The sequence below is a fragment of the Eubalaena glacialis genome, chromosome 1 (assembly GCF_028564815.1).
Source record: "Eubalaena glacialis isolate mEubGla1 chromosome 1, mEubGla1.1.hap2.+ XY, whole genome shotgun sequence".
NCBI classification, from domain to species: Eukaryota; Metazoa; Chordata; class Mammalia; order Artiodactyla; family Balaenidae; genus Eubalaena; species Eubalaena glacialis.
The window spans coordinates 25,721,539-25,745,956 of NC_083716.1; the positions used below are offsets into that span (position 1 = coordinate 25,721,539).

The 24,418-nt window shown below is 50.0% G+C and overlaps 1 protein-coding gene across 3 annotated transcripts in view; it reads left to right on the forward strand.

Annotated features, from left to right (window-relative positions):
* SH3PXD2A (SH3 and PX domains 2A) overlaps positions 1-24,418 on the forward strand; it is a 234,468-nt gene that overhangs the window by 98,361 nt on the left and 111,689 nt on the right. For all 3 annotated transcript variants that reach the window (XM_061198315.1, XM_061198218.1, XM_061198261.1), the window contains exon 4: positions 20,256-20,332. In XM_061198315.1, the coding sequence (XP_061054298.1) occupies positions 20,256-20,332 (77 nt within the window). The remainder of the gene's footprint in view (positions 1-20,255; positions 20,333-24,418) is intronic.

Here is a 24,418-nt window from a genome sequence, read left to right on the forward strand (position 1 = left end):
CCACAGGTAATGTGAGGGCCGGTTCGTTGGTCTCACATCCCTACACACACCTGAGTTGCCTGCCTGTTTTGGGGTGGGGGGGGTAAGTCACAGGACAGCCCTCTATCCCCCGTCACCAGCCTAACCAGGAGGATGCCCAGGCCCCAGCCACACTCCATCGTCAGCTGTAAGTCAGAACACTCTCCCCTCCCTTCCAAGACAGAATGAAGTTTGGGGCCAAGGTGATTGCTAAGCTTGTTGTTTCAAAAGTCTGGAGATGAGAGAAACTGGCCTAGGAACCGCTGCTGGTTTTGAAGTTAACATGGCAGGAATGTGTCTAAAGTCTGTGTGTCCAGTTGTGTTGTACTGTTAGGAGGGGGAAAGCCTTGGGTCTCTTTTAAGGAGCCTCCAGCAAAAAGGTAAACACAAAAAAATAAACTGAGATTTTAAAGTAGTATCTTTTGCTCTTCTGTATAAAACAATTATTGCAGACCTAAGTTTCAAAACAAGCCAAAGGAAGAGAGTTGAGACAAGCCAGTGACTGGTAATTTGGTGCCTTCTCTGATTGGCAAGTTTTTTTACTTCTCAGCTTCTTGTTTCTGATCTGGTAACTTTACCAGATTATTACCAACTTTAATAGCTGGTAATTGGTGAAGATGCCTTAAGTAAGACCTGTGTTGGCAGAGCCCTTCTCTTTCAATAGAAAGACTTGCTTTAGAAAAAGAGTTCACACGTGAGCTGAGTGGTCCAGAGATACCTTACTGTTAAATTGGCTACAGGGGAAAAGTTGCAAACAGCTTCCTGAGGAACTGTGTGTGAGGCTTGGAACTTTTAACAGATTAAACAGTTATAAGTGAAAGAAGATTTCTACTTAAGGATTATAGCTACATTTATTAAGTACATACTTTAGCCAGATATTGTGCAAAGGGTTTCATGTGCTTATAGTAATCTCTTTTAATGACAGCAACCACACTTTATAGATGAAGACTCAGGCTAGCAGGGGTATGCCACCCGCACCAGAGTGTTTGCATTTCTTTAAATTTTGTTTCAAGTTTCATGTTATGGTTTTTTTACTATGTCAATTAGAGGTTGGTCAATGTTGTCCTTTTACTAAAGTGTCGTGTTCTGACAGTAAAGGTCTTGTCTAGATGACAGTATTTTCTCAGTTGCCTTTCACTTAACCTACTCAACTTTTAACCAGCCACCTCGTGTTAGATGCTGGAATTGCAGGCATAGTGCCCAAAAGGAATGACTTTTGCCAGCTGGCTTTGTAAACACTAATTTATAAACTAACCATGCAGTGACAATCATCACAGATACTGTTTCCTAAACCACAGTTCAACAAGGGACTAAAAATAAGAAAGAAGTCCCACTTTACCTTTATTTCTCTGTGTGACCCTAAAACCAGGAAGTTTTCATTTGGGGCACCGAACAGAACCTTAGGAAACGTCATGTGGTTTTACTTGTTCGTTCCTAAGACCAGGTGAGAGAGGAATTCTGAGCCTGCTTTATTGTCCCCAGTTTCTTTTGCTGTGCCTGACAGCTCTTCCAACATAGGGATGGTCTCCTGTGTATGGTAATAGATTTCCATTTATTCAGAAAGGAATCAGACCTGGCTTTAGTCCCAGCAGTGTGTGACTTGGGGAAAGTTAGAAAATACCTCTGAGCTTCAGTTTCTTCCTCCCTGATCATGGGGACTTTGAAAACTGGAGTTTTTGAAGAGCAGGAACCATGTCTTATTCATTCAGATCCCCCCATGAGGACAGGTCCTAGCCCCTCAGCGAGCCTGAGTTTCCCCACCTGTGAAACACAAGGATTGGACTTGATACTGTCTAGGTTTTCTCACACACAGTCCCAACATTTTGTCATATAATACTATTAAGACCAAAGGAATAAATGCCTAATGATGAAATATGCAAAAGGGAAAACATTTTAGGGGAAAAGAGGTCTTCTAGGCCCACCTCAAATCCCACCGTGTTGGCAGAATGTGGCTGCCTCTGTATAAGGCCAGCTTTGTGTCCTCCCCCAGCCCCCATTTCCTTTGGAAAGTGTAGAAAGCCCCCTTGTCTTGAACGCTTCCCCACGAAGGGCTCCTGCTGAAAGGCTGCACACACAGCCAAGGCTTTGACCTTCACCTTTGCCCTGACACACTTGGTAAAAAAGAGTTCTTATCCTCTCCTCTCTAGGTTCTGGGAGGGAGGGAAATCTAGCTAGGGTGAGCAGGAATTCAATGAAAATATAAATAGAAATGTGGCCTATAAATAACACTGCCCCCAAATATCTGGAGGCATGAATACTGCCTGGCAGTAGACCGTCACAAGCACAATGGCCTGGGCAGTGAACGAGCCTTGCTCGTCTGCTTTGGTGTCTCGGGATACTTCAGACTTACTGGTGGGGCCTCCTCTCTCTTTCTGGGCTCTAGAAATGCCCACATTCGCCGCCCTGGCACCCATCTTCTGCTAAATTTTTTTTGCGAACAGACACATTCAATGAAGCAAAGTAACACTGCCTTTAGTCCCAGGAGTGTGTGACTTGGGGAGAGTCAGAAGATAGCTCTGAGCTTCAGTTTCTTCCTCTGTGGTCATGGAGATTTTGAAAACTGGAGTTTTTGAAGAGCGGGAACCATGTCTTACTTTATTTTGGTTAAGAGGGTGGAGTCTAGGGCCAGATTGCCTCGGTTCCAATCCCCATATTGCCCCTTACTAGCTGTTTGGTCTTGGGAAAGTTACTTAACCTCTCTGGTGCTTCAGTGCCCTTGTTGAATGGGAAGAAGAATGATATCTGCTTTGTTGGGCGGTTGTGAGGATTAAGTGAGTTAAGATTTGTAAAGTGCTTAAACCAGTGCCTGGCTCATAGTAAACATATATAAGTGTTTATTAAGTAAAGAAACAAATCCATATATCCCCTGTGCCTAGTGTGTTACCTGGCACATAGTAGCTGTTCAACAAATGTGCCAAGTGAATGACTGAATGGGTCTCGGAGCTACCTATCTTGCCATCTGCAAAGGTAATTCAATAAGATTGTGCACGAGTTCTTTCTAAGCACCTAAGTGCTATGCAAATGAAAGTGGGATTATCATTCTCACCCACTGGGGTGACAGTTTGGCAGGGGTTAAGGTAGACTCCCATCATGTCTTTGTTCATTGTCTCTGCCTTGTACACGCTGAGTTTTGTTTGCCTGGGAAAAAAGCCTGGAACTGAGGCATCTAGGTAAGTAGAATAGGTGCCTTTTCCTTTTTTATAAATTTATTTTATTTATTTATTTATTTTTGGCTGTATTGGGTCTTTGTTGCTGCACGCAGGCTTCCTCTAGTTGCGGCGAGCCGGGGCTACTCTTTGTTGCGGCGCACGTGCTTCTCATTGCTGTGACTTCTCTTGTTGCGGAGCACGGACTTTAGGTGCGGGCTCAGTAGTTGTGGCGCGCGGGTTCTAGAGCGCAGGCTCAGTAGTTGTGGTGCATAGGCTTAGTTGCTCCGCGGTATGCGGGATCTTCCCGGACCAGGGATGGAACCCGTGTCCCCTGCAGTGGCAGGCGGATTCATAACCACTGTACCACCAGGGAAGTCCCAAAGGTGCCTTTTCTGGCACAGTGTTCTATAGCAGCACCAGCCCCTCTGCATGACCTAGTACCCCTACTCCTTTTAGCGTTAGGCCCACATTTTGGGTGGTGCTGAAAAGTTCTTCCCGGGCAAAGCAAGCTCTTCAGCAGACAAACGATCGATGGTATAGCATTTTGCTTTGTGCATGTTTTTAACATAAATGAAAAAAAAGAAAACAAAGCCTACACTTCTCAAAAAAGCAAATTGAAATGGACAAAGGAGGAAATAAGTAGAAAGAGCAATGAACCAGAAATCCAGTACTAATTCTAGGCCCCGCCTGCCTCAGCTTGGATGTGTGATAAGGCTCAAACCACCAGCTCTCTGAGCCTCTTTAGATCTGTAAAGTAAGTTAGATTCGCTCAGTACTTCTAGGCCTAAAAGGTACATGAGATTCACTTGGGGGAACTTTATTAAATATGCAGACTCTCACCCTTCTATCTAATTCAGGGGGTCTGGGTAAATCCCAGGAATCTATATTTGTAGTCAATACCCCACATATCTCTGGTTCAGGTAACCCAGGGGCCCTCATTCTCTCAAGAGCTCTGCTGGGCCCTGTATCAGTCGCCTATTGCTGGGCACCCCCCCCAATTTAGCAGCTTAAAACAACAGTAAATGTTTATTATCTCACACAGTTTCTTTGGGCCAGGAATTCAGGAATGGCTTAGGTGCATGGTTTTGAGTTGGGATCTCTTGTGACATTGTAGTCAATGTCATCTAAAGACTTGACTGTGGCTGGAGGATCCACTGGCAAGATGGCTCACTTACGTGGCTTGCAGATTGGTGCTGGCTGTTGGCAGGAGGCCTCAGTTCCTTCCTAAGTGGGCCTCTCCATAGGGCTGCTTAAGTGTCCTTACAACTCAGCAGCTGGCTTTCCACAGTGTGAGTGACCCCAGAGGAAGATCAAGAAGGAAGCTGCGATATCTTTTCTAACCTAGTCTTGGAAGTCACACCATCATTTCCAAAATATCCTACTGGCTCCCCAGGTCAGCCCTATCCGGTATGGGAGGGAACTATGTAAGGCATGAGGAGCAGGAGGCCAGAGTCACCAGGGACCACCTTGGAGGCAGACTACCACAGGCTCCTTTGAGTCCTCAGTTCTGTGAGACGGTGTCAGTGGTGGCAGCTCTTGTTGGGTTAGGATTGGGGTAGAAATTGGAAGTAAGAAAAACAGCTGAGTTGGGGACCCTGGGGAATGTAACTCGTAAGTGCAGAAGCTGCAAAGTCCACCTCAGAACTAGGCTGCCAGACCAAGTCCTGCTGAGTCCCATCCTGGCTGCTAAATTGCTGTGCAAAGTTGAGCAATACATGGTCCTCTCTGAGCTCAGCCTCGACCTCAGAAAGTGAGGGGGCTGGACACAATGACCTCCAGGGTCTCCTGGTTTTACCCCCGGGATCCATTTGGATTGTGGTAGGTGTAGACACTGGTGAGAACACAGTTTTGAGCTTGTGCTGTGCGTTCCTGACCAGTGACCAGGCCCAAGTGTGCCCCGCTTGGGGTTCAAACTTGAGAGAGAAGGACTTCAGAAGGGTCTGAAGGTGCCTGTGTCTCCCCAGGTAAAAACTATGGTCCTTGGCGTTTAAGGTTCAGGAACGTGTGTTTCTGAAATGTATAATGTTAATGGCTCTGTTATGCTGTGTGGTCCATGTGACTGAACCCCTGTTACCCACTGTCTGTTTGAGCACCTCATAACTTCCCAACACACTTACACACACACACACACACCCCCCTCCAGCCACACTGACCTTACTCTACTCTAGCTGGCTTCTTTTATCTCTGGACCTTCGCTCAGGCTCTTCCCTCCTCCTGGAACATTCTTTTCCCTTCCCGTAGCCTGGCTTATTCCTACCACTTTTCAGGCCTCTCTCCCTCCTGTGTGTCCCCATCGTAACCGATCACACCGCGGCACAGTGCCAACCCAGACCGTGTCCTCTTGAGAGCAGCGGCCATGTCTGTACTGTTCACCATCACATTTCAGCCCCCAGTTCAGCACAGGCACTGGGGAGAGCTGAATGATTAGTGAGTGAGTGAAGGATGCATGCTGACCTTGTTTATGGGGTGGGGGGAGGGTTGAGATGTGCCGCCTGGGGAAAGGTACACACAAAGAAAGGAACATAGCAAAAGAATTAAGAGGCCAGGCACTTTCAGACCGCCAAAGACAGAAAACATGGCACATCCAATCTCAGCTCTACCACTTACTGGCTGTGTGACCTTGGGCAGGTCGCTCAACTTTTCTGACCTTCAGTTTACCTATCTGTAAAATGGGAGTAACAATAGTACCCAGGTACCCATATCATGGTTGTTGTGAAGATCAAATAACAGAATAAATATAAAGTATCAATACATAGCACAGTGCTTGCACACACCAAGTACTCAATGAATATGATCTATTATTTATATCATTCTCACCTCCCTTGCAGGAGCGGGTGGAATCATGGAAAATACTGGTAGGAAGTTGCTGAAGAGAGTTGATTGTCTGGGCTCAGTTCTACCAACAGAGCCAAAGCTCAAGAAAAGCAGGCTTTGGGGAACAGTGTCTACCCCAAGAGAGCCAGGCAAGCACCGCTCTGGCTGGCGTGGCCAGGCCTGTGGTTATGGGGCAGTTTTCCAATGGGCTTCTGCATCCTGGGGATTTTCCTCTGCTTCAGAGCATCGATAGTGAACTGGGCCTTTCAGCCTCACCCCCTGAACCAGGACTGCCCCTGCCTGCCCCAGAGCCTCCTCATCTGACTGGGCCTTCCTGTTGTGTCTCTTCGAGCCCCGAGCCCCGGAGGCCCTGTACCCTTGGCTGCCCCTCCCCCACAAATCAGCCATCCCTGCTGTGGGTCACGCCCCAGGGAGAGCCTGGCGGGAAGCACTGCCCAGCGTCCCACCGTCCCCTTTCCTGAGGGCAGCCTCCCCTGGCGGGGATGGAGCTGAGGCTGCAAGGGCTGAATAGGGCCCTTTATTCCCAGGCTCCCACAGGGATGGGGCTGAGCCACTGCTCACCATGCCCGCCACACCCACACGGAGTGGGGACAGCCTGGCCCTGATGCTGGGCTCTGAGTTAACCACACTCTCTGGCCCCGCTCTGTCTGGGTCCTGGAGGGTGAGTCCATCCCCGCTGCAGCCCTGGTCTGGTGCAGCAGGCCCCAGTGTTTGCGTGGCGAGCCACGTTTGTGTGGCTCGCCACGTTTGTGTGGCTCGCCACGTTTGTGTAGTTCCCTCAGGGATACGCATGTGAAAAATAAGACAGTCTGGAGCAAGGGTGTGTCAACACACACACTCACACTTATCCATTCAGCAGATGTCAACCAGGGGCCATGGCCTGCCTGTCCTTATGCTGGGCCCTAAAGATATCGTAGTAAAGGAGACATCATATAAGATATAAGATCTCATATAAAGAGGTCATTACAAATCACAGTGAAATCTAGGAGGGAAACAATCAAGGCCTGGGAGAGGGAGGCATAGTGGTGCGCCAAGGCCTCCCCGATGAGGTGACCCGAAGGATGGAAGGCATTAGCCATGTAAAGGGCATCGGGAACAGTGTCCCAGTAGAGAGGGAGGCATGCACGCAGACCCCAAGGTGGGAAGGTGCTAATTGAAGCCCAGCATGCCTGGTGCTGGCCTGATGAGATGAGATGAGATGGAGAGGGAGGCATGAGTCAGATCCTGCTGGGTCACGGCAAGGAGTTTAGGTTTTCTTCTCAGTGTGCTGGGAAGTCACTGAAAGGTTTAAGGAAAAGTTTCTTTCTTTCTTTCTTTCTTTCTTTTTTTTTTTTTTTTTTTGGCCACACCTCACCGCTTGTGGGATCTTACTTAGTTCCCCAACCAGGGATCAAACCCATGCCGCTGGCAGTGAAAGCACAGAGTCCTAACCACTGGACCGCCAGGGAAGTCCCAGGAAAGCCTTCATTTTAAAAATATTTGAGCTGCTGGGTGGAAAATGGCCTAGGAGCGGGGGTGGGGGAAGGATTGGAAATCAGACAAATTCAAGGTCACCATACAACTTTATGGACAATGGCCAAACATCAAGTGATTTGTCCTCATCCTTCTCTGTAACAGCAGGCATCTTGTGTCACTCGTCTCCCGTGTGGCCAGCACTGTGTGCTGTGTTTGTCTCAGGTACTGTTTCTAATCCACATCCCAGCCCTATCATCCCATTTGCCATATGAGAAGGCTGATGTTCAGGCAGTTTAAGGTGCCCAGGACACAGAGGTTTTAAAGACCTGGGGCCTTTCAGCTCTACAACCCACACTCTGATCCTGCTTCTGGCAGCTCAACAGTCCTAGATTTTGATTTTTTTTGTAACCTTCCTGCCAGACCAAGAAAAGAAAAACACAGCTGAAAGGTAAAACCTGACTAATGTGATGGCGGTTGGGAAGGCCAGTGCCCTCGGCCTTTGCCACCTGTCCCACCATTAGAGTAGGTATTACATGGGTTTCCCAAGCACCTTCAAGGGTGTGCTCAGCCCTGTCGAAGCTCAGCTCTGAATGAGGCCACAGCCCGTGCCCTAAGGAGCCCCAGTGGTACCCAAGTGACATTTGTCCTCAGCGTGGCCACTTTAAGTACTGTTATATTTAATACAAAGCCTCTTCCTTCCCTGAGGCTAAGGACCACCTTGGAGGTCAACTGTGGTGTTCTCTCTACCTCCCAGAGTCAGGCTGGGGCAGCTTTCATTGCCCACCAACCCACAGTGCCATCATGGCCAACATCCTTCTCGGATTTGATATCATTGGAAATCCCTAGATGCTGGCTACCTTACAGGCAATTCATAAGACCTGGACTGCCCTAAAGTAAGATCTTATAGCTAATGAAATATCTCCAGTCTATGTCAGGGATGAGACCAACCCTGGGCATTCTCCAGCACAAGGGAGAACAAGTCAGCAAATTCAGGGTGTTTGTTTCTGTTTCCACTGTTCTTCCCACAGCTAACCTTGTAGGTAACCATTTGTTCCTTGTCTAATTAATGACAGTTAACAAATCGAACATGTGTTCACATTTCACAAAAAAAGGGTCCTCATTCCAGGGATCTACATTCACTATGCATTTAAATTTGCTGCAACTTGAATCAAATGATAAAGCACGTATTTTTAAATAAAAGAAAATAAAAGTAAATATCACTAAAATCAATAAATGTGTTAATGTCCCCTCTCTGCAATAGATATCACCCAGTCAGTCTAGAGATTTCACATCCATACCAGCACAAAATGTCATGAGAATAAGATAGTTATGGAGCTTCAGAGAACCACCCCCACTTAAAATCTGTGCAGCGAAGGTCTTCTGGGGTGTAGGCAATGCTCCGTTTCTTGGCCTGGGTGCTGGTAATATAGGTGAGTTCAGTTTGTGAAATTCATTGAGTTTTACATATGCATGTGCACTTTTCTGTATGTATATTATATTCCCCCCCACCAAAGTGTTTTTTTAGAAAATAAAGAAAAAATTGTTCTGGTCCCATAGCTCTGTAAGGCCATTCAAAAAGCCTTCAATTCCATCTGGTTCAGTAAAGATGTATTAAAACCTCTGATATGCCAGGGCTTGGTGCTTTATTTCTGGCAGACACCCACATTTATTTATTTATTTATTTATTTATTTATTTATTTATTTATTTGGCTGCGTTGGGTCTTCGTTGCTGCGTGCAGGCTTTCTCTAGTTGTGGCGAGTGGGGGCTACTCTTCATTGCGGTGCGCAGGCTTCTCATTGCAGTGGCTTCTCTTGTTGCGGAGCATAGGCTCTAGACATGCAGGCTTCAGTAGTTGCGGTGCGTGGGCTCAGGAGTTGTGGCTCTTGGGCTCTAGAGCACAGGCTCAGTAGTTGTGGTACACGAGCTTAGTTGCTTCGTGGCATGTGGGGTCTTCCTGGACCAGGGCTCGAACCCGCGTCCCCTGCATTGGCAGGCGGATTCTTAACCACTGCGCCACCAGGGGAGTCCTGGCAGACACCCATAAATCCCCCCTGGTCCCACTAAGGATGGGGGAATGAAAGATTTTTTTCCCTTAAGCCTGGCCTGCACTGGGTATGGGAACTTCCAAACCAGAACTTGGGAGATGACTTTTCCCTCCTAGGTGTGCCAGTTCTTACTGTAAGCATGCTGTGGCTGCAAGAGGGTTAAGGTTTCAATTGATGGCGAAACCCCAGTGGATTTTTGTAAGTCTGTTTCCCTGAGTGTGTGGGGCAGGGGGTGGAGTGTGCCGAGGGGGAGCCGCACCTGTGTGAGTCATCCCAGAGTGCCCCAAGGTGGGCGGATGGAGTGAGTAATCCTGACTCCACTGTGTCCCTCTCCTCTTTGAATTGGGCAGATGGAGGAAGAGGAGAAATGGGAGCTGTGTGAGAGACGTGTGTTTAGGGGGCAGGGTTTGAATCGGGAAAGGTTCTGCAGGCTGAAGGGAGTTAGTATCTGGCCTTGGGTGGGGAGGCCAGGTGGAAGGGTATACAAGGAGCACCACAGTGCCTGGACCCCATGTGCCCCGTGAGGAGGTGGGCTGGGCCAGGTTGTGCCCCCGCCCCCATCCCACCCCACCTACTTGACCTAGAGTTGTCAGCTCATAAGAGATCCCATTTGTTCAACATTTATTATGGGCTGGGCTCTGTGTTAAATGCTTTTACACACCTGTTCATTGACTCCTCGTGATAATCCTTTGAGTTAGGTAATACTGTGCCCATTTTGCAGTTTGAGGAAACTGAGATTCAATACGTTGTGACTTGTCTCATATCACACAATAGTAAATGGCAGAACTAGATATACTTACTAGTCAGGAGCCTCTTGTGACAAAGACTAGACCCATCTCGATCTGGTTTAAGAAAAAAGAGGAAATGTATTGACTCACATAACTGAAAACTTCAGGGATAATGGTTTCAGGCATGGCTGGATCTAGGTGACCAAGTCATATGTCTCTCTAGCTCTCAGCTTTGCTTTCCTCTCTGGTGACTTCATTCTCAGATAGGCTTTCCCCAAATGGTGATGGGAATGTGCAAAGATGCTTCCTAGCAAGTTGGGACTTACAGTTTATGAGTTAGCAGGCCCTGTAGAAAGAGCACTTCTCTTTCTGGTGGTTCCACCAAAAGTCCCAAACTGATTCTCACTGGACCAAATTGGGTCACATGCCCATGGCTGGCCTATACTGACTGGTAACTCCAGGAGTCTGGGGTAAGATGAGCCCTCCTAAAATCATACAGACTAAGAATGAAGGGGGGATTGTTCCTCAAAAGAAAATTCGGATACTGTAATACAAATGCTGACCGGCAAAACCCACAAATGCTTACCATGCTAGACTCTAAGCCAAGGCGGGGCCTTGGCATGTATTTGGAAGAGAGAGATTCGTGGGAGCCAGAACTCAGGGCATGGAGTCAGGACGCCCTGGGCTGTGGACCTTCCCCATCGGGACCATGTCCTTCCAGAACCTGCATGTGCCTACTGTTTCCAGCCTCAGCATCTGGGCTTCACCCCAGCCTTCCCCCAGCCCAAATGGCCCCTTGTCTCTACTGGTCCGGGTCAAGCGCAAGCAAGGCCAGGTGTAGCAGGTGAGAAGCAGGATTGGGTGGCCGAGTGCAGACTGAGCCAGGCACAAGGCCACAGATAGTGGGGATGTCATCTCAGCCACATCAGAGGCTGAAAGCAGGTGAGCCGGTGGCCTGCTGTCCCCAGACTGCATCAGGGCAGAGGTGGCTTACTGGCTTCAGGGGCAGCTCTGGAGAGACAAGCAGGGGCCTGCCCCCAAGCCACAGTCAGGAGACAACTGAACATGGAGGGCAGGACCAGCTTGCAGGAAACTGGGAAGCCAGCAAAGGCTGACTTTGTTTCTCCATTCTTCTCCTTCCCACCCGTCGTGTTACCTTCCCTCAAGGCCTCTGTGCTCTGTCCCCTAACCAGACCCTGCTGTCCAGTGAAAAGCTGACGCTTGTTCATACTCAGGTCTGAATGATTAACAAGGCTCCCTGTCATTCTCCAGGGAGAAGTTTCTACATCTTAACCAAAATCTTACATCAAAGAAACTAAATTCTGACTCTATAACCTGAGGCATCAGAGAAGTGGGCTGTGAGGTTGGTTGGTTGTTTTTTGAGGGGGGTATTCTGAGGGCCCAGAGTGTACCCTTCAGGTAGCTGCATGCTCTAAACCATCAAAAGTCCCAGGATGATTCTCACTGGAGCAACTTGGGTCCCTGCCTACTGGGGTTACTCCTGGAATTGGGGTTTGCTATCAGCCACTCTGAATTTAAAGGGATGAAAATGAAGGAAGGACGTTTGTTTTTGCTTTTCATGGTGAAGGAACAGCCATGAGCAGGTTCATGCATTAGGTTCTCTTGGTCCTCCTACGCCCAAGCCTCTTCATGTAAGCGCGTCTGTCTTCATCAGTCTGTCAGCACCACAACAGTCTGAGGCACCCGATCCGGGCAGTCGAACACAGGGTTCGTTTGCTGGCCTGACCCACTTCACACAAGGACCCACGCCAGGTTGTAAGCCTGCAGAGAACTGGGGGAGTAGAAGATTAATTATTCCTTTTTCCTCCCCACAGGCATTGCCTGTGTCATGTCACCCTGTCTTAGTCTGTTCAGGCTGCTGTCACAAAATACCACAGCCTGGGTAGCTTATAAACAACAGAAATGTATTTCTCACAGTTCTGGAGGCTGGAAGTCTGAGATCAGGTTTGCCAGCGTGGTCAGGTGAGGACCCTCTTCCAGGTTGCCAACTTCTCGCTGTATCCTCACATGTCAGAGAGGCTAGCTCTGTGGGGCCCCTTTTATAAGAGCACTAATCCCATTCATGAGAGCCCCACCCTCATGACCTGATCACCTCCCAAAGGCTCTACCTCCTAATTACCATCACAGTGGGCATTAGGGTTTCAACATGAATTTTGAGGGGCACAAACATTCAGCCCATAGCATACATGTTGGTTTGGGTAGGGTGGGGGGTCCCTCTAGTAACCCTCCCATCTTCTTTCCTTTCATTGCTTTGGGAAATTTGTCTCTTCTCCCCTGGGTGCCACATCAGCCCGCAGAGCCAGAAAGGACCCCTCTCCCCCATTCACTCAGCTTTCAGATCCTCACAGCTTGTCTCTCCCATCTTGGGCTCCAGAGACCCTTGACCCACTCTCTCCAGACACTGCCCCATCCCTCCCGAGGGAATCAGGCAACACCCACATTCATTACACCCAGCTCCATGCCACGTATTGCCAGGGCTGAAGGGAGTGTAGAAAGTCATCCCTTCCCCTCAGGGTGATTGCAATCCAGTTAGGGATCCAAGACTCTCTCAGGTGTCTGGTCAGCCCTGTGGACTCTCCCATAACCTCTGTAGTGGGTTGAAGAGTGGCCCCAAAAAGATATGTCCACATCCTAACCCCTGCAACCTGTGAATATGACCTTATTTGGAAAAAGGGTTTTTGCAGATATAATTAAGTTAAGGATGGTGACATGAGGTCATCCTGAATTTAGGGTGGGCACCCAACCCAAAGACAGATGTCCTTACAAAAGAAAGGCAGAGGGAGATTTGAGACAGGCTGGGGGATGGGGTGGGGGGTATGTGAAGGCAGAGGCAGAGATGGAGTGATGCTGCTGCAAGCCTAGGAATGCCTAGAGCTGCCAGAAGCTGGAAGAGTCAAGGAAGGATTGTTCCCTAGAGCCTTCAGATGCAGCATGGCCTGCTGACACTTTGATTTCAGATTTCTGGCCTCAGAACTGGGAGAGAATAAATTTCTGTTGTTTTGAGCCACCAAGTTGGTGGTCATTTGCTATGGCAGCCCTGGGAGCCGGATACACTCCCCTTTCCTTTTTGTCCTCAGATCCAATTAGATGGGCAGGAGTGTTGTTCGTGGAGAGCAAGGCCTCTGCGCCATGCGGTCTGTGCGCCTCGGGGCCTCCTGTGGTCTCCCTGTACCTTAGGCGAGTCCCTGTGATGCTCCAGGCTCTCTGGACTGCACTGAAGGGAGAGGGGTGGGAGCATCTGTGTCCTTGGAGGCCAGGGTGGCTGGGGGAGCTGGCCTGTGCATCAGGGGACCCCCCTGGGAAGGTGAGAGGGGGCCCTGAGGATGGTAGCTCCCTGACAAATTCTCCACGACAGCAGGAGAGGGAGGGTGAGAGTGGGGTGACTGCCAGCGGTCCAGGAGGCTGGCAAAGGAGGGCAAGGCAGGCATTCAAGGAAGGCTTCATGGAGAAGGCCTGAGGATATGGAAAATGAGCCTTAAGATGGGGAGGGATTTGGGTCAGTAGGCCCAAGCGTGCTTAGAAAAAAACCAAACTCCTTTCTGTTGCTTATAAGACTGCTACATGGCCTCTTTTCCACCTTCCAGCTTTGCTCTGTGGTTGCCTCTGGCTGAGCCCTCTTGCGCCAGAGCTTTGCGTGGCTGGCTTTTCTCCTCCTCCGAGACTCCACTGAAATCAGAGACTTCCCTGACCACTAGCTGAATTCCCCCACCCCCCAGGCACACCCCTTCCCATTACCTTGTTATATTCTCTTTATAGAGGTGGGGGGAGACATATGTATGAAACCACACTATTTACTAGATATGAACATTGTGTACTGTATCCCTTCCATACACATCCCCTCCCCAGTTAGAAAGTAAACAAACACCTTGAGGGCAGGGCCCCTCACCTGTCTTGTCCACTGCGGTGTTCTTAAGACTGGAGCAGGCCCTCCATCAAGACAGTGATGGATGGATGGATGGATGGATGGATGGCATTCCAGGTGGCAAAAAAAGCAAGGAAGAGAGAGTTATATGAGGACGTATACATGCATATATGCTGTGAATTTTGAAGAGAAGAGGCTGCCAAGAATAGATCAGCCTGGAGAGACCAAAAGAGGTCAGCCCTCTCCTATTTCCCCTGTAGCCAGTGCCCTCTATTGCCCCGTACAGTGGGTACTTGCCCATTTGTCAGAACATGTGCCTGTCTCCTGGAGGTTGCTACAGGCTCTTCATGGCTAGGGTGGGGGCTTCCTAGGTAGGTGGGCTCTTCCTGTGCCCCTGGCCCCCTGACTCCTGCTTAAGGAATCCCCCATGGGTACCACATTTTACAAGGAGGAACCTGGGGTCGTGGCTGGCCTAGGGCGTTAACTGCTCTCAGAAGTTTCTGTCTTTTCTTTAACCACTTCTCCCTACCAGTGAGAAGGAGCCATGTCCTCATCTCTCACCTTCTTGAAATAATTCATTCTCTAGAAGCAAATGCCGACTACTAAGACCCCTCAAGTGCCACTAAGATGCTTCATTAAGTGCCTGGTATCCTGCGTAGGAGAGAGAAATGCCTCTGCCACTCAAGCATGGGGACCTTCCCGAGTCAGTGCCCCACCTATGTGTCCTGGCCCAGAGTGGACACTCATGGTGAGAAGGTTAGGCCAGATTAGGGTGTGGGGCAGAGCCGGCCTCCCCCAGGTGATGCCCTTCTGCTTCTGAGGGTGAGCTTCCCGCTGATCCCGCTGGGCTGGCACCTGCTCAGCCAGGGCAGGGATGGGGGTGGGGCAGGAAGGGCCCTTTAAAGGACAGGGAGGTTTGCTGTTTCGGGGAGCTCTTTCTCCCCAAGTCCACTAGACACTGGGTCACCTCTCCTTCCCTGCTTTGTTGGTCCATTGGTCCTTTCACTCTCATTCCCCCGTTCACTCTCGTCCATTCACTCACTCATTCATTCGCTTGTATCTGGTCGGCAGAGACCTCGGGGGGCTGCGTGCATCTCACTCACCCTGGCATGTCCCGTCCTCCACGATTATTGCTTGCTTCATTCTCAGTCAGCCCTCAAGACAGTTGCTCCCCAGACCTCAGCCCAGCACCTGGTGTGGAGGAGATGTTAATCATACTCCCATCACACCCACAAGAAAATCCTAAGTGGTTCTCACGGCCTTACGTGATCCGAGCCCAAAGAACTCTCTCCCTCTCACTATCTGAACTCCAAAACCACAGGTTGAAATCCCAGCTCAGCCACTTAATAGCTGTGTGACTTTGGACAAGTCCTTTAACCTCTCTGAGCCACCAACTCCTCCTGGGCATAGTGGGGACAATAAAAGCACTTGCTTTAAAGTTGTGGTGAGGATAAAGCCAGAGAACCCAGTGGAAAGCTCCTAGCCTGTGCCTGGCAGGAGTAAACACTTAGCTACGGTTACCCGTTGTCTCACTCCTCCTCTGCCCCTCTCAATAACCCCACCCCCAAATGCATCTTAGGACTCCCGGGGGGAGCAGCCACGGATGCCTGGCCCTTCAGTCTCCAGATGAGAATGCAGAGGCCCCGTGGAGGCTCACACAGCCAGCCTGTGGCCAAGGCAGGACTTGAACCCAGGACTCCAGCCAAGGATCCTGCTGGTCCCACCCTCTCAGCCCAGCCCAGAATGGCAGGAAGAGGAGCCTCCACTTACGTGCTCAGACCCTGTCAGGCTCAACAGCTCTCTTCTCTGCTTTCAGGAAGGAGTTAATCCTGAGGTCTGTCTCATGCCCCGTGTGTAATCTTCCTTATGATGCTTATCATATTTCTGGGGCTGCATCTACATGGCTTTGAAGGCTCTGGCAGGAGTCTCGCCTGGCCTTGCCGTGAACGGGCTGAATTACATTTACAAGAGACCTTTAATGCCCTGTGGTCCTGGCTTCCTTCATGGGGTTGTTCCTCCTCCTCCCTTTTCTCTCTCTCCCTTTTAATATGGTCACCGGTTTGGCTTGCAGAGTGCGGTTGGGATCCCTAAGAGAGAAGTCAAGACCATAGAATACCTTCCAGATCTTCCCTGCCTCCCCTTCCCCCTGCCCCACTCCCAGCAGCCTCTGTGCCAAAAGGACCCAAGGAAAGAAAACGTTGCTCCTGCCAGGATTTCAGCGCAGAGGAGAGAAGCCCTGCTGGGATTCCAAAAACTCAACTGGCAAATGGCTCATACAGAAATTCTCCTCTGACTTTGTACCTGAGCAACAGACCCACGAGCCTAGTGGAGGAGATGGGAGGTGTCCAGCCTGGAGGCATGGCCGCCTCACCTGCAGAGGTTGGGCTTGAGGGGCAGGGCGGAGGTCCCGTGCCAACTGGGTGAGGAGCCCTCCCACCTCTCTCCCCATCTCCACCACCCCAGCCTGCCCTTCAAAGCTTCTGCACCTCTGGAGGCCTTAATCGTTCCTTAACTATTTGTTTTTTGCTAGTTCTGTCTCTGCAACTGGATCAAGTCCTATCTGGTATATCTATATCTGTATCTATATCTGTATCTGTGTCAATATCTATATCTGTATCTATGTCTATATCTGTATCTATATCTGTATCTATATATCTCATGAATATCAAACCCAGTCAAGAGGTTTGGCCAGCCTTGAGATGGGGGTCTGGGAGGGGCGACCTAGTTTGTCTCCCCATCTCTCTGCTTTCTTTTTTGTCCTCTGACGGGATGAGAAAGGGCAGGAGTGCTATTTTTGGGGAGTGGATAAGTCACATTTTCCTCCTTTGAAAGAAGCACAGAGCAGAGCCAGGTCTGGGGGCCACCACCCCACCCCCCGATCCCGGTCCCTCCTAGGTTCTTTACCTCCGAGCAAGTCCTCCAGGTTCTTGTAAGATACAGCTTAGCTACTGGCGTCACTGGGCCTGGGTGGCCCCCAGCTCCTGACAGCTACCTGGCTCAGGTAGAAGGCCCAGAACCCCACCCCAGGTCCTCCTGTCATTTCTTCAGTCCAGAGAGTGGGTGTCCTCCCACCACGTGTTTATTTCACACACCGTCCCCTTGGCTGCACATACGTGCTCCTGTGTCCCGCAGGCAATAGAGCAACAGGCAACCAAAAAAGGGTAGGAAGCGAAGAGGCCAAGAATACCAAATCTGTGACATCTTCCCCCAAGGAAAGGCGGCTGTCTCCCATGTCTTTTTTTTTTTTTTTTTGACTGTGTTGGGTCTTCATTGCTGTGCGCGGGCTTTCTCTAGTTGCGGCGAGTGGGAGCTACTCTTCATTGCGGTGCGTGGGCTTCTCATTGCGGTGGCTTCTCTTGTTGCAGAGCACAGGCTCTAGGCGCGTGGGCTTCAGTAGTTGTGGCACGCGGGCTCAGTAGTTGTGGCGCATGGGCTTAGCTGCTCCGCGGCACATGGGATCTTCCCGGACCAGGGCTCAAACCCATGTCCCCTGCATTGGCAGGCAGATTCTTAACCACTGCGCCACCAGGGAAGTCCCTCCTGTGTCTTGATAACTCATGTTTTATCTCCTTTCAAAAGGAACATGTGGAAGAGCCCATTTATCTTTGATGACACTGTCCAGTCTGTGCAGTGTCATCCCTCTGCCGGGGACACAGCCCCTCTACCAGGCTTGGGTGAGAAAGGGAGGAAGGAGAGCTTGACGGAGCATCTGGGAGAGGGAGGGAGATGCACGGACCAGCAAGTGCCTATTGGGCGTCTGCTGTATGCAAAGCCTTGTGCTGAGTGCAGCGAGAGTTGCCAAGGGGAAGAAGCAGCTGCAGGAGGGGCCTCTGGTTCACACTGAGTGCAGGGGGATGAGAGACACGAATGCGCAACAAGTCACACACAACTTGATGAGTTAGATGCTCCATGGTCTGGCTGGAACAGGACTGGTGACCAGTACCTGTGGTGACGGGGAAGTCAGGGATGGCTGTAGCAGCTGCTTCCAGGGCTCCCCAGGTCCCCTTTCCATTCTCCTCTACCTGCCAAAGTCTGCTTACAGGAAAACTGGGGGCTTTGTTCTAGCCACGGGAGCGTACTCTGACAGAAGCTCCCAAGAAGCAGTGCTCTCAGAAGCTCAACAACAAGCAGGGAGTTGGTGATAAATACCCCAGCCTCCTCGCCCTTGGCTGGGATACCTCTGCAGTCTGTTCTACATGATCCCCCGAGTTCCTCAACAGAAATGAGCTGCCGCCACCCACCACGATTAACTGGCTGGAGGCCACTTCCTCGCCTGCCCTGCCTTACTTCCCCACTCCCCTACTGGTACTTCCCAGATCACTTCCCAAATAAACAACTTGCACTCACTTCAACAACCTAAACCAAGGCAATGCTTAGTACTTCCCTTGGACCTTGATAGAAGAAGCTTAAGTAGATTAACATGCAGTCTACATATTTGTTCACTTGCAATGGGAATCATCTCATTTAGGACTCCATTAATGCAAGTGATGAAAATCCATCTCCAACAAGTTTCAATAAAAAAAATTTGTATTATTTTATGTAAGTGAAAAGTACCAGGTAGACCCTGGGTTCAGGAACGACTACATCCAGCTGCTCAAGTGATGTCAAAGGAATCTGCCCTTCGCCATCTCTCAGCTCTGCTTTTCAATCATTCAAGAAACATTTATTGAAGGAATTCCCTGGTGGTCCAGTTGTTAGGGCTCTGCGCTTTCACTGCTGAGGGCGCGGGTTCAATCTGTGGTCAGGGAACTAAGTTCCCACAAGCTGAATGGGGCAGCCAAAAAAAAGGAAGAAGAAGAGAGAAGAAACATTTATTGAGCACCTACTCTGTGCCAGGTTCAAATCCTTTCTCTTGGTTGGTTTCCTTCTTAGGCAATAATAAAGATGGTCACTAGGCGCTCCAGGCTTTCATCCTGCCAGCTTAGCAACTGTAGGAGAAAACTGTGGGAGGAAGAGGACACCCGCGGAAGTCTCAGGGCTGACCCTCATTGGCCCAGATCGGGTCCCCTGCCCATCTCTGAGCCCATCGCTGTGACTCTGGGTGGCTACGCTGGGTCACATGCATACCATTGTTGCCAAGGGGTGTGGTCGGCCCCATTTGAACCCACAAGGGAATGGATGAGGGAGGCTCTCCAGAGGGGAATGGGTGGTCTTGGACAATAGATGCCTGTTGTAGCTGTGAGGTGAGTACCTCACCACGTGCTGTGCTCCGTGGGCCCTAAGATGAGACAGACAGGCTTCTTCTTGTGGAAGGGGCTCACAAATGTTTGTAATACACCTCAGAATGTGTTGAGTGTCTTAGGAATGAACAAAATGTGTGGGTGTTCTGGAAAGAGGGTGATTACTCCCAGCTCGGCAATCAAGCTTCTAAAAAGGAGGCATTGGCCTAGACATTGGTGGCCACTGGGCACAGAAACATCAGCTGTGTTAGGCATTGAATGTCAGACCAAGGAGTTCAGATTCTAAATGTAACCAATTGTAAAAGGACTATGCTTTAATCTATTTCTTATAATTGAATCTGGCTGGTTCAGAAGAGCCTCCTGGGAAGGTTTGGGGGCTGGCATTTTCCATAAGCCTTGCCCATACCTGTAGAGGGGTACACCAGCCCAGCTGCAGGGGCCCGTATGGCTGGAGGCCAGTCAGGCTGGGGCAGCCATGCTCCCTTGTATTGGCCTGAGCCTGCCCTGGAAATAGCCACCCAACTTAACTAAGAATAGGAATTCCTATCAGGCTGTCAGGAATGAATGCCGATTTCTCAAGGAGGGATGGGCTTGGAAACAAAACACAGGGGTGGGTTGGGCCATCCTTTATATTTATTTGCGAGGTCACTTGAGAGGTGCACCCACATCGGGGCATGGATCCTGCCTTTAGACCCAGACAAGGTGATTTGGCCAAGATGGCAGCCTCCGGGGCTCCTCATCTGCCCCAGAAGTCCTGGGCCCTCAGCCTGGGGCACCTCCTGCCCCCCGGGGAGAGGTGACCACTCCTCTCTTGTTTCCTTGGCAACGGGCAGAGGTGGTGGTGTTTGGTGGCCAGCTAAGATGCTGAGAAGCCGAGGGAGAGGGAATGAGAGGATAGCGTCCCAGGTCCCTATGGCAGCTTTACACAGAGTCACCCAGCTCACGAGCATCTCTCTTCCAGGCAAAATCCTCTTCCGGAGAAGCCACATCCGGGACGTAGCTGTGAGGAGGCTGAAGCCCATCGATGAGTACTGCCGGGTAAGAGTGTGTCTGGGGCAGGGGAGGGGGTGGTCCATCTGCCAGAGAGTCTGTCCATCTGTGAAGGAAGGTTGTCTGTACAAAACCCTCTGCTGTGGTCTAGCAGACGCATCCTGGGGCCTGGCGTCTCCTGGCCAGACGGGTGGGTGTGGGTGTCCCTCAGGGAGGGGTCACCCCATGACTAGGCCGCCTCTGGGGCATGAGGACTGCCAGGGTCACAGCTGAAGCCTCTATTCCTTTCATGATGGGTCCGTGTTTACAAAACACTCCTTTAAATCACTTCCACCAGCTTGGGAGCTCTGTGAAGGGGCCTCTGCTGAAGGGATTCTGTGTGTGGCATTTTGCTGGATACAGGAGAACTCTTCTTTGAATTCCCTTTGGGACATTTTTGGAATCAGTCCTGAGTTTAGTAGCATCCAAAATGCATATTTGTTTATTCACAGAAGTCTTGATAGATACAAATATTCGTGTATACATCTTTATAGATGCAAATGCTCAACACACACACACACACACACACGCAGGCACGCGCACGTACATGCATTAGAACAGTCAATGCCGAAGAGCAGACTGGCAGCAACTGCAGGGTCATGAAGCAGAGCCTGTTTGACTTTCCACTTTGTCTGGAGCCTGGGACCCCCTGGAGCCCCTGCAGTGAGGATGAGAGGCTCCCACTTTAGTGGCCTTGGCACATGGCCTCCAGATGGCCAGACCGCCTGGGTGTGAAACCCTGCTGGCTTTGTGAACTTGGGCAAATTACTGAACTTCCCAGAGCCTCAGTTTCCACATCCGTACAACAGGAAGGAGAGTAGTACCTCCTCAGAGGGTGGTCATGAGGATGCAGTGACCTGGCAGGCATAAGGCAGCAGCACATAGTGTCTGCACAGAGGAAACATTCAGTGGACGCTAGCTTTTTGTTATTATTATTACAAGGCATAAACAATTTAATGTTACCACTGGGCACCACTGGCTTTAATGGAGACGGAATTTCCTAGTTAAGTGAAAACGACTGTGGAGTCTGACTCAAGAATCTTGAGGAGAGGCAAGTGGGGGATGTTTTGTTGTGAGTGCTGGTATTAGACTGAGAAGAGCTGGGGTCAAATCCCAGCGCCCCACCAACTAGCTGTGTGACCTTGGCAAGTTGCTTTACCTCTCTGAGCCCCAGTTTCCTGATCCGTAAAACGAGGGTAAAAATAACTGTCTCACAAAAAAAAAAAAAAAAATAACTGTCTCACAGGGGTCATGAAAGGGGTTGAGCAGGAGAATATATGTCACAGTGTTTGTAACTTCTGAAATGTTCTGTCCCTACATGGAGTTATTACCATAAGGTTCCTTTCTGAACAAATATTTTATAATCTGGAATCATTATGCTTGTTTAAATAAGAACCAAATTGCTCAATTTCGTAACTGGTGTTCCCAAGACTATGGGGAGAAAGCACTCCCAAATACTCTTCATTAACCCAAGTTTGAATTTCGTGGCTATGCAGATCATACTTGGTCACGTTTTCTGCCTTAATGTAAAAGGATGCCCTGAGGATGAATTTCCTGAAGGTAGAAGCTTCTCTTCTTCAGATCAATATTCATTTTTCTCTTTAAAGGGCATTTGCCGTTTCTAGTTAAATTGATGGCTGCAGCCTGGGCTTTTATTTCTCTTTATTCCTTTCCCAAGCAGTTAAACAAATTGGCAAAGCTAATGGAGGAGGGGCAAAGGGCAGGGGGGAGCCTCTTGCAGCTGGGATTTATGGTTCCTTCAGCCTTGGCCTCCCTGAGCTGGTGGAGCCCAAGGCATCTGCAGTTGGACTCTGTGGAAATGCCGTCTTCTGGGTCATCTGGAGCAGGAAACTGATAACATCTTATCTCCTGGGATCAGGCTTTGAACAAGACTCTTGATTCGGGATGAGGGCTCCGGAGCCCCAGTGGTGCTCCTGGTGGCTGAGGAGCCGTTTAAGTGGGGTCTGCAAGAGGAGGGGCCTCCTAACCTGATTAGCACAAATGAGAACTACTCAGAGCCAGGCAACAAGGAGCAATGTCATGGGTTCACCAAGCAGCCAGGCAGCTTGCAGGCCGTAATTTACTCTGAGAATGGCAGGGGTGGGCAGGGCAGTACAGAAGTGACCTTTAATTCTGCTGAACTAGAAAGCTGGGATCTGTGGTCTAATTGTCTGAGACCTTGAAATAACCTTGGAATGGTCATTAGGGATAAGTTCAGCTGCAGTCCACGGTCACTGCCGCCCAGCATTGCACTTCACAGCCCTGCCGCCCACTGGTCCAGTCTGTGCGACTCAGGATCCAACCTTCCACTCAGCATCACTGCCCCCGACAGCCAACTTCATGGTCAGGGCCACGTGCAGTCCACTCCACGGCCAGCCCTCCCTTGTCTCTACCTGTCCTCGGACACACTGCTTGGAACCTCTGGAGTTGTATTTCCAGGACCCTGCCCATGCAGCTCTGCTTGGCTGGCCAGAATCTTCCTTGGACCTGGTGGACAGTATGGGCTCCAAGTCTGGGATTTGCTGGGGATTCAAATGCACCCAAAATTGTGAAACCGGCTTTGTGCACGGAGTAGCCAGCTCCTCTGCCAGGACTCAGATATAGAAAGTCTGACCGTGCAGCGGACCCTCCCAGACTTCAGGCTCCCTGCCCTCGCCGGCCAGCCAGTCCCGCCGCCTGATGGCAGTTTCACAGCCCAGATCTCAGTGTTAATTTTAAACATATATGGAGCAGATTGGATGAGTGTCACGGAAAATTTACCAAGTGCTAGCCAGGTGATTGTCTTATGTGGCTCTTGCGGGCCAGTGTCTACCAAGAAGGGTTCCAAACCCTTTTCTGTAACTCCATAAGTTAATTTAATGGGCAACATGGTTATGCGGTTAATTTTTTTTTTTTTTTTTTTTTTTTTTGGCTGTGTTGGGTCTTCGTTTCTGTGCGAGGGCTTTCTCTAGTTGCAGCAAGCGGGGGCCACTCTTCATCGTGGTGCGCGGGCCTCTCACTATCGCGGCCTCTCTTGTTGCGGAGCACAGGCTCCAGACGCGCAGGCTCAGTAGTTGTGGCTCACGGGCCCAGTTGCTCCGCGGCATGTGGGATCTTCCCAGACCAGGGCTCGAACCCGTGTCCCCTGCATTGGCAGGCAGATTCTCAACCACTGCGCCACCAGGGAAGCCCTGCGGTTAATATTTAATGGTTCTGTGGTCTCAACAATTTGAAGACTTTCATCTCACTAACAAGTGTGAGCTATACTTTCGGGGCTCAGACAAACAATCTACCCCATAGATGACTCCATCTACCCCATTCCTGCGTGTGAAATACATGTTTGCAGTGTTTGTCTATGGGATAAAATAAATATCCGGGGGTAGGGGGCAGTGAGAAAGAGTGTTTGAGAATAATCAGCCTACCCTCCGCCACGTGACAACGTTTATACAAGTCTCCATTTCCTGGTGGGTGCAACTAGAATCTTTTTGTTACCCAAAAAGCCAAGCTCGCTTCTATTATTCTGCTGTCCACGATAGACTTGCTTTCAGAATCAAAGGCTCTCTTTGTAGGTGGGATGAGGGGTTGGCTGGAGTTAGACTGGGGGAGGGACTCCAAGCCTAACAAGGATGTCGGCCCTGAAGGGGTAAGGATCTCCCCTCCCCACCCTCTGCATCTCCCAGACTCATTAATTTTTAGCCCCACTTCCCATATTCGAAAACTTTGGCGATTACTTCGTGGAGGTTCTTAGCCCCAGCCGTTCTCCCTCCCACCCTGGGAGTTTCCACCATGGCCCATTATTGTCTCTCACCTTAATAAAGAAAAAAGGTTCATGTTGCAACAAAAATAGACTCCTTTAAGAAGCACCAGGGCTCCCTGGCATGATCAGTCCTAGATACGGGGAGAGTAACTTTGTTCTTGTGCCCCTTATTCTAAGGCAGGCCTGGGCCAGATGTGTTGCTAATGGGGGAGACTGAGGCAGAGAGCCAAGACTGATGTGTTCATGCCTCCTGAGTGGTCTGGTGCTCGGAGGAAACCCAGTTGGCAGAATCTCTCCATCTCCTCTGGTCCAGACAGACCCAGGAAGAAAGCATTTGCAGCCTGGGATAAAGCTGATAG